We start from the raw sequence: 10,628 nt of genomic DNA, 5'->3' as shown, positions 1-10,628 counted from the left end.
CCAAAAGGCAGCCAACATCCTAAGAAGAGCTTTGAATGTCCTTCAAAAACCTGGAGAACTACTTTTGAGGATCACTTAAAGAAAGGATGAGAAAGCTGCCTAAGACAGTTCTACATTCGTACTACATATTGACTTTCAAGCTTGTTAGAATTGCACAAACTCCATTTTTGCTTCATGTATTTCCATGTATGTTTGCACATTTCAATAAATCACATTTTCCAAGCAAAAAATACAAAGAAATGAGGGGTGGTTCAAGACTTTTGCACAGAAATAGATTTCGTCTTTGTCTTGTTTTTTTTATGAGCATTTTTACACAATAATGACAAAAGAAAACATGAGAGTGATCTAAGTTAATGTAGTCTGCAAAATATCCAGTTTTCTCTAAACTGGGAAATGGCTATAGTTTAATTAGTTTAGTCTAAATTCTTTTAAAAACTGCATTTTAACTTTTAGCCTCAGACCTGAATTAAGTAAAAAACTATTTTTCTTCATCATAACAGAAGCCCAGTGAAATAAAGGTGCGTTTCTCCCTATTATATTTGCTCTCTTACATTTTGGATAAAGAAACAGACTAAACAGACACGCAATGAGCAGAAAAGAAAACCAACATAAAAAGTGGGAGAACATAGCTGTGTATCATTCATGGACACGTTTAATGTCGAGGTTGCTTTTTGTGACGTTGATGGTGCTCAACATGTTAGATGAGGTCATTAATACTGTGCAATTATCAAGTCTGATTATGCGTAAAATTGACAACAACAGAAGAAAGACACATAACCCCCACATGCATAGATGCTGGACTTTCACACAACTCCGCTACCTGCGAACCCCTCCCCCCACCCCGGAAGCTACACTGTGGTGACAAATCTTGGCGTCATAACTCCCAAAGGAACTGGCAGACGTGTCTGAGGTCAACGGATGCAAAAACACGAAGGAAACAAAAGGGTAAAGAGAGACTAAGACAAAAACAAATATACATACAGTACATACATACAAATATAATCTGTAAATCTATAGTACAGTGAATTTTTTTATTCATAATCATCTCTTAAATAAACTGCGGTTCATTGCACTTTGTTAAAAATAATTAATTATATGATTTCTCTTAAAGGCAATAGTGTGATTTTTTTAAAAGGTGAAAAATATATTGTACCATAAGCCTGATTTAGGATAATAGTAAAAATAACAAGATCTGTAATATACATATGTTTCTGTAAAATACCCTCACCTCCTCATATACAGTGCATTCGGAAAGTTTTCACACCCTCGCAAGATTTCCGTGTTTTGACTCCTTAAAAGGTTTTAGGAGTGTCTTTTTTATCCAGACTAACAAACACTAAAACATGTAGATGAGTCATTATTCTGTTTGAAGCTCACAATTGATCTCTGGTGCTTCCTTCCTTTATCAACAGTCAACAATCAAAGCATGGTGCAACTTTTACACTTAAGGTACACGTGCTCCGTATCTAGCTAGCATTGCGCTTTTCAATTTTAGTACTCCTCAGCGAGAAGTTTGTGAATGCTTGCAAACAAGTTACCATCTTCCATGCAAACTACTTATGAACTCAACCTGCTAGCAGCCAAAGCGTTTGCAAGGTTTTTGAGGAAACACCTCTCTGAGACCAATTTCACGCCGTTTGGGGTGCACATTGCTGTCAGTGTAGCACTTCAACAACCAAACATTCATGGTGGAGTAGCCAAATGGAAGTCAATCCTTAATAAAAAGGCACATGATTGACTTGTGAAAAACTGAAAGGCAACTGACAAGATCTCAGACCACAAGACACACAATTATTGGGCAACAATCGTTAATGCTATTCCTGCAGTCAAACACGTGCTCTGGGGAAGCTCTTTTCTGTGACACAGATTGGGAGGCTAGTAAAGATATGTGGAAAGATGGATGCAGAATTATATCCAGTGCAGTCCTGAGTGAAAAACTTTTACAGAGAGCTCAGAATCTCAGTAACATATAGTAGTGGATTTGTAGAGTGGCCCAACTAAAGTCAGGACCTGATCCCAATACAGCACCTCTGGACAGACCTGATAGTTGGTGCACACCAAAGCTCTGCAATGTTCTAAGGAAAGTACTAGGTAAGGTATCTGAATACTGATATCCTGGAATATTTGAGTGTTATTTGCAATTCATTTACATAGCACCTCAGTAACCTGTTCTTGATTTTTCTTCACGGTGTATTGTTATGTGTAGACTGTCAGAAAAAAAAATCTACTTTAAAAATCTTCAAAACAACAAAACTTCAAAGACTGTGAAATCTTTCTGAATGCACTATACAAGAATGGATGTTCATCCCCATATATGTAGCATATTCTACTTCTGTAGCACACTAATGCATGCTCATATGCCAGTTTTCTTAATATATATATCATATCTTCACGCAAACATATATACATACAATATTATAAAATAAATAAATACAGGAAAACATTCTTGGTTCGTGGTTTAACGGTTTCTTCCAAAGCGGTTTTTGGTGCAGTCTTTGACTAACCTCTCTGCATGTTTGGGTTTGAGCCCTTGCTGATGGGATCAACAGTTGACTGAGCCTCCCTGAAAGATGCACCGGTGGGGGAGTTGCATTTCCTTCTGTGCATGATTGTGAATGTGTTTGAGAGTGTATGTGTGCATAAACAGTGTACGAAAGGGGGGGGGGACCAAAGTCTTTGGCCTGAGGAGCAAGTACAGCAAGTGCTGTGTTATGTGTGTGTGCGTGCGTGTATGCACTCTGTTCAAGATACCGCTTTGACAGTGTCCGATTGTCCCAAAAAAACGAAGCTCAGTAACACGGTACTGTCCGAGTGCACCCTCCGGAAGAGGGTGTAGTACAGCAGGGATTCTGACAGGGTTCAGGTGGGGGTGTTCAGGGTGACACAGCACCCATCTTCCCCATAGCCCCTTCATGAAAGGGTCTCACTGCCTGACTGACTGGGGGCTACTGATTGGAGCAGAACCCTCACTCCACCTGCCTCCGCTTCCCCACGTTCCCTCATCTTCATCTACATCACTGTGTGTGTGTGTGTGTTTCCACAAGACAGGGTGGAGGGTCTGGGTCTCCACCGGGCTCGGCGGGGCTAGATGGGTCCCTCATTGTGGGAGGAGTGGTTGCTCCTGCTAAGACCCACACAGTTCTGCTGCTGGTTGAGCAGGTGGGACGTTTCGTTGGCCACGGCAAAGGCCACAACAGGGGTGGTGATAGTGGTGGTAGCCGTGGCGGTGACCACAGCTGGGTTCTCCACTCCATCGTGGAGCTCTGTTAGCGTGAGTTCGATCTTAGTGAACTCACTGTCTGTCGACTGCGGAGTCTTGTCCATCCGCGACGCCATCACAGCGTTCTGGTACTGTTGTCGCGTCACCTACAAAACAGTGAAGGTCGGGTCAAGTGTCACAACAAGAGGTTGCTGTGCCGTTATTCGTGGCACAGAGCTGGTAGCTCGGTAAACAAGGATTTGACACTAAATAAGGATGTGGAAAAGGCTACAAGTAATATTGCTTTTAAAATATTCTGTAAAAAATGTAATGATTAATTTACAATGATAGCCTTTCATTATCTGCTTAGTGTCCAGTGAGAGGACAAGAATATTACTACAAGCCAGAAAATGACTCATCTTCATTTGTTTCTATAGCTGGAATCAAACCAGCAACCTTTTGTGCGTAATGTGTAAACCGCTACACTCTGGAGCTATCCATGATTCATCAAATCTAAATGTTTTAAATTGTCATGAAGTAATTATCTTACTGTCAATTTATATCAGTTAGGTAATTGCTTTTTGATCTTTTCTATTGATTTGGTACCCGGGACCCTAAAAGGAAGTAATAAAACATCGTAGAAAGTAGTACATCAGTTACGTCAGAGCTCTATTTGTGCCTTGCGGCTGATAAGCAGAATAAACAAAAACAGCCTCATGAAGCAGCAGAATTCATCAATGAACATTTCCAAAGCAAGAGATTTGCCACATTTACACATCTGGCACAACAGCAGTGACTTTATTCGTTACTTAGAAGAAACAGAATCAGAGCGACTTTATTAATCCCAGAGGGAAATTGAGCAAATATACAACAAATGTCAAGCACTCGTATAAAATGAAGTGTCTCACTGCCTGACTGAGAGTGTATGCGTGCATAGACAGTGTACAGAGATATTGATAGATAAATGTTAAGATAAATATATAGATATGGGTATAAATAGAAATATTAATATAAAAGGACAAAAATATGTCATGTATGTCAAATATATGTCATCAGCAGCAACATGATATATTTTTTTCACTTTTAGACAGGTAAGACTTTATAAGTTATTTTTCATAAAGCAGCCATCCTCAGATATTTAATGTATTTCTAGGTGTTTTTATTTCAGAGCAGAGAATTTGGGGAGGAGAATATTGAAATGACTTGTGCAAATGTGATTTCTGAGATCCAAATTACAGCAGTACATTTGACACTGACAAAAAGCAAGTTTTATTTGTGGCTGATATGGTTGTGATAGTTGCTGCTAGCAGTGTTCATTTATTTAGACTGAGAGGGGAAGATGCTATCAGAGCATTGGCACAGATGGATGGCTCAAAGCTGCGAGCGCACTGCCAAAGCTTTGGTTTCATTCTCTAACTGCTCATGTTGAATGTTGAGAACTCAGTGGGAAAAAGAAAATGGAAATCCGCAGCTGCATGTGACATCACCACATCACCTACAATGTGCATATAATCCTCATTGCAGGCTAATTTCTGATCCCCTGTGTTTACTCACCTTTATATACTGCAGGTCTGAGCGTGCTCTGACAGAATAATCAGGCACATATATATGCAGGAAGGAGTTGAGCTGGTTGTTGCTGTTGCCCAGAGTCGGGGTGATGGCATCTATACGGTCACTCCTGTTCAGAGAATCGGAGTGATTCAGTCCAAATGGCCGTGGAGGAGATTTATTCTCTGTAGGAGAAAGAAATTTAAAGCATACTGGAATGCAAAAGTAATGCATGGCACTGCAAAAGTACTTCAAAGGGCCCTAATCCCTAAAGGTTGATTCAGTTCATCTGGACGTAGCTTTTTCAGAGGGAGAAACGTTTCGTCACTCATCCGACTGACTTCTTCAGTCTCAGCTGACTGCAGGTTTCCCCAACCTTATAAACAGCACTTTTGCACAATAACTGAAACTAGCACCACTGAAGGAACAATGGGCTGGGAGGTCAGTTCCTTCATCTTAATTATGCAAATTGTCATGACCATTGATCAACAACCACTTATCAAAGGCCATGAGTACTATTCACAGAGAGTTGGGGAATGGCTGCAATCACAGCATTGTAAGATGGCGAAAGATGTACCCTTAGGCCCCTCCTCGATTCAGAGATGGTCTTTCCCTTTTCACGTAAATGGCCTCCTTGACTCCGCACTCAGGCCAGCGTTCCTCCCTGTCCAGGATGTGTACATCCTCATCCTTGAAAGAGTGTCCACTGGCCTGTAGGTGTAAATAGACTGCAGAGTCCTGGCCTGACGAGTGACGAGGTGGCTCTTCTGTGTTGTGCCATCCGCTTCGCCAGAGGTTGTTTGGCTTCCCCGATGTATAAATCATGCCAATCCTCCCGGCACATAACAGCGTACACTACATTACTCTGTGTTGAGGGACCTGATCCTTGGGGTGGATCAATTTTTGGCACAGCGTGTTTTTGGGGATTAAAGGTTGTCACTCGTCCAACTGATTTATCCATGGGGCCAAAATATCGACATTATTAGCTATTTACTGATATATCAGTACGGATGATTATAACGGCTAATAAATGAAAATGAAAAAAAGTAGAGGCAGGAGAGGAAGTCTTTAAATGTTTTTTCCAGTGTGGACATTGTGTAGTTTGTCTATCAGAGGGCCCTTTGCAGCTTCCCTGGTAGAAATTTAAAGCATACTGGAATGCAAAAGTAATGCATGGCACTGCAAAAGTACTTTAAAGGGCCCTAATCCCTAAAGGTTGATTCAGTTCATCTGAAAAAGTAATCCACGACTTGTTCGGACAATAAAACAAGATTACTTTTCAACTGTGTTGTCATATTAGCTTTTTAAGTACTCATAAATTCACATAACAAATTTAAAGAAAATCTGTTTATTTTTTGAGTGTCTGACAGAAAAGAACACCGGAATTGGTTTTCAGTCAGTTTTCAAACTCCTGTATCAGTTGGGCTCTATTTTACATTTCTGCTAGTCTGATCTAATATTACTGTTCCTTAAAGTTCATATGACACTAAATATTGATTTTTCATTGTCTGTTAGATGATCTCTTTGGGCCTGTGTAATAATGACAACATAAAAAATTTAAGTTAGAAACTTTACATAATTAGAAATTTTGTCTCAATTGTTTTGAGGACATTAAGATGCTTAAAATTTCCTCTGAAACTAGCCAAGTTGTACAGCACTACTTAAGATCCTTTGTATCTGTGACTTTTTTCCAGGTTGAGTCTTAGGTACAAAGCTGTGATGTATGGAAATCTAATTTATGTGTAAGTCTTCTAGTTTCATATAGCAGTCTCCAGTGATGCTGCGTTCTTCTATGTGCTACCACATAGAAGACTTGTTCTTTTCTTTTCTTGGTTATTTTTAATTAAAGCCAGATTATGTTTTCCACTTCTTAAAGAAGCCTTGTGAAAATCACACACAACAAAGTGGAAACAGCTTGGCCAACACTAATGCTACTACGCTGACTGGAATGTATGTAATCCCATGTTGGAATATGTGTGTATGAATGTGTATGAGTGAGGAAGTGAGAGGCAAAAACAGTGTGTGTGTGGGGGTGTGTAGAGGGAGCACAGTAGGCCAAAGACCTGGCATGTGGACTCTTGTGGATTAGTACTCTACTTTTTAGGGGCCAGGTCGACACAAAAAAACGTCAGTGTGCTGTGTCAAGAAAACACACATACTAGATTTATAAACACACACACACTCAAATGCCACTGCACCAACGTGAGCACTGTAGGCCTCTACTACAGACACAATGAAAGTGTATTTATTCCACAGCATTTCCTATGGGTGCGTTCACTTTTAATTCACTTTCAAAGCAGCCCTTCTATGTGTGTAGTATTGTGGGTTTTGTTCATGGGCCTGTAAATGTGAACATATGCATATGTGCATGTCTTTGTATGTGTGCTCAGTGGTGTCCAGCAGGGGGCTGTAGCTGTAGGTCTTGTTTATGTAGTCAGGGGGTTAAAGGTTAGGGGCGAGCGGGGCGGAGCCGGGTTCCACTCTGGGGCCTCTAGTCTCCAACACCATTCAGCGACTTGACTAATGGCTCAGGAGACGAGGATGTTAAGCCTCAGTCTGGATCCGTTTTCCACTCTGCCTCTTTCTCTTTTAGTGTCACACACACAAGTTTACAGTGTATGTTGCATTCAGGGACAAACAGACAGTGAACACTTTCTTTGAAAGTCACACAAAACAAGTCAGTTCTCAAGCAGACTATGAAAACCAAAAGGCTAAACACACTCAGGTATATTTAGGTAAAGCATGCAGGTAGGTGAAACTGTGACTCTACAACTTCATGCGTCTATTTAATATCAACAAAACATTCTCTTTCAAATAATGAAATTTCATCACTATTCACTAAAGGTTATAGAGTGAGAGGTGATACTGAAAATCCACTGTACCTGGAGATCCTGCTAATGACTCAGCCCTACTGACTGCAAATGTACGAGACAGTGACAGAGGCACTTGGGGGAGAGAGGGATGAAACAAGAGAGAGACAAAAGAAGCGAGAAGACAGAAAGACGAGATTGTTAAAGTCGAGAAAATGGGTAATTTAATCAATTATATATGATAACATCTGATTAAAGAAAAGAAGTGTTAACTTGTTGTTCCTCTACTGATCAGCTTAAGATGAAAACTGGCACAAACCATGAAGCATTTGATTTAATTTCTTAGAGTGCACACATCCACCACAGGAGAGTTATTCTACTGTTTCACCAGTAGGTGTCTCTCAAATCACACCACCCAAATGAATCAGTCTAATAGCTGAGGACAGTGCTGTAGTTTATGAATGAACAGAGAAGAATGAGTGGATCACTAGATGATGCATTTTCATGACCTCTCTTGATTTATTATGTTATCATATTAGGACTTATGAGTTATTATTATATTATTTTTTACTCACAAAAGTGGCATTTTTCAAATTTTTCTCATGTAACATGATGAGTACTTTATCCATACGTAATTTTTAAAATTATGTTGCATGAGAACAAGGTGAAAAATGACAATTTTATGAGTAAATCATAGTGCGCTGCAAGTCTTATAAGACCTCCAGTACCTATAAAGCATAAAGAAGTAGTAAAACCTCTAATTCTTCATATGAGCAGTCTATAACATATTTTACTGGAAACAAGCTACAGTGGATCACACTGTAAATGGTCTATATCACAAACCCAGAGAGAAGAGCTACTCGTCCAGCTGCATTTTAACATTTTACTTACTAATAATATCATTTTTCTGTCACAGGGTTTTCTTTCCATCCATCCATCTTCTGCCAGTTTTCTGGCTATGGGGTGGATGGCTCGCTTGAGCAGGTCATCTACCAGTCAGAAGTTCAGTGGTTCGATCCCTAGCTACATGCGGAAGTCTTTGGATACTGAACAATGCAACTATTGGAGTGTGTGTGCACTTTCAATGTTAGATAAAGTGCTTAGGTCTAAAAACAAAGTGTGTTATTGAGACTAATAGCAAAAAGCACTTCAAGTGCTCAGCTAGAGTAGAAAGCAATCCCTTTATTTGCAGCAGTCTAGGCACAGATGCCCAGACCTCCCCATCCCAAGATATTTCCAAGTCTGAGAGATATAACCTCTCAAGTGTGTCCTGAGTCTATCTTGGACGGGCCTCCTGGTAGGATATGCTCAAAACACCTAACCTAGGAGGTACCAAGGAGGCATCCTGTCAGAGCCTGAATCACCTCACATCTACTCTAAGCCCCTCCCAAATCAGACAACCTTTGCAGGAAGCTCATTTCTGCCATTTGTAGCTGTAACCTCACTGTTTCAGTCAGGCTAGGAACCTAAATCAACTGGTGACTCAACATCTTCAATTTTAAGCTCAGCTCTCTCTTCCCCGCAGCAGATCAGTACAAGATCCTCATCTCCTGCTTTACTCTGCCCATACCTGTGAACCAGAATCAGTGACAAACAACACTTTAGTCAAACACCCACCTAAAGTGAGCTTGACATCAGCGCCATTGATGCAAACCAAACTTCCACTAGTTCACAGAACACATGTAGACCGGTTTGGCAAAGTCCCACCCACCTCCAAGTATTCCACAATGAGTGAAACGAAAACTGCAGTTTTGCTCCTGATTGTGAGGTAAAACTAACAGGCGGATTCTTCTGTCCAGACCCTCTCAAAGGAGGCTGACGAGTGAGATTCCCTAGAAGTTAGGATTCACTTTCATGGGTATAAAAATTTAAGACCTAGATCAAGAAATCTTACCTGGTGAGGCTGTCAGAGCCATTATCCCATAGAAGGAGAATGGTCCCGCTTCAAACTTCATCCCCTCTTTTCCTGCTTCCACCTCCACCTTCCCCTGTGACAGCCAAGGAAAAGAATCATGAATTATCTTAAAAGTATGTAAGTGCTCAACACATTATATATCAACTTATCAGCTTAGTTAAACAAAAGATTACTTATTTGTGCTGGTTTTACGATATTTCCTTTAACTTTATGCTTTATTTTTTACTTTATTTATCCTGTCTGTGAGATTATAATAAATCCACCCTGCTTCCCTTGTTTCCTTTCCTTTTTACTACTTGTAGAAAATCCTCACTCTGTTTAATAGCTCCCAATCTGCTTCTAAGCTGGGTCTCAAGGGCAATGACCCCACACTTGCTCAAGCAGAACCTTATTTAATCCAAGGCTAATATACATGTCGACTTAGTGACCTGATAGGGGAAATATACAAAGTCTGCAAACCTTTGCAATAAAGACTTTGAACTCACTTTAGGAACAGTTATTTGGGACTTCCCTTTAAGGCGTACAGAGAAGTCCCAATACCCTCCCTGAATAAGACAATAGTGCTGGCTCCAGCGGCATATCAGAAACAGTGCAGAAATTCAGGGCTGCTTTCAGACCTGAGACTAAAGCTACATGAAGTGCAGAAGTCCGTGATCTATACACTATTGAATACACTAACTATTATATATTATCATATATAATTATTACGCAAATGTGTTTCCAAGATTTGCAGGGTGAAAGATTTTCATTAAGGCTGGTGTCATAGCTTGGATTTTAAAAGGTTTTAAGTTCAGTTTGGTTCCTATTTAAAGTTTTTTTTCTGAATGATGCTTAACTTTGACTTTCTAAGACATTTCCTGTCACACTCTATGATAGTTCAAATTATAACATTTAAATGTGAACACTGTGTAACAATCAGAAAACTTCATTTTGAGGATAATGCAGGAATCCCACAGGATTCCGTTTTTGGCCTGCTTGTTTTCAGCTTTGATGTGTTTATGCACATAAGATGCTTAGATGACGTATGCATTGTCCAAAACTATGTGCGATTGGTTCCACAGTAATAGTAAAGCAGGCACAAGAAGAACAAGAAGAGTTCTCTAACTCCTTGTCCAGATGAACATGGGTACTGATGAACTTGACAAATTCAGCCTGA

The 10,628-nt window shown here is 40.1% G+C and overlaps 1 protein-coding gene across 2 annotated transcripts in view; it reads right to left on the bottom strand.

Moving 5' to 3' along the window:
* Nucleotides 1–840: 840 nt before the first annotated feature.
* cnnm2b (cyclin and CBS domain divalent metal cation transport mediator 2b) overlaps nucleotides 841–10,628 on the bottom strand; it is a 49,300-nt gene continuing 39,512 nt past the window's right edge. The window contains exons 5-8 of one of the 2 annotated variants that reach the window (XM_085277697.1): nucleotides 9,452–9,545; nucleotides 7,630–7,692; nucleotides 4,754–4,932; nucleotides 841–3,366 (exon numbers count right to left, since the gene is read on the bottom strand). In XM_085277697.1, the coding sequence (XP_085133823.1) occupies nucleotides 3,085–3,366; nucleotides 4,754–4,932; nucleotides 7,630–7,692; nucleotides 9,452–9,545 (618 nt within the window). In that variant the 3' untranslated portion in view covers nucleotides 841–3,084. The remainder of the gene's footprint in view (nucleotides 3,367–4,753; nucleotides 4,933–7,629; nucleotides 7,693–9,451; nucleotides 9,546–10,628) is intronic. The other variant, XM_085277698.1, reaches the window with a different exon arrangement.

The sequence above is a fragment of the Mchenga conophoros genome, linkage group LG6 (assembly GCF_057382185.1).
Source record: "Mchenga conophoros isolate Kocher_MC1m ecotype Shallow Benthic linkage group LG6, M_conophoros_male_GT1.1, whole genome shotgun sequence".
NCBI lineage: Eukaryota > Metazoa > Chordata > Actinopteri > Cichliformes > Cichlidae > Mchenga > Mchenga conophoros.
This window is presented reverse-complemented; position numbering and strand designations above follow the sequence as displayed.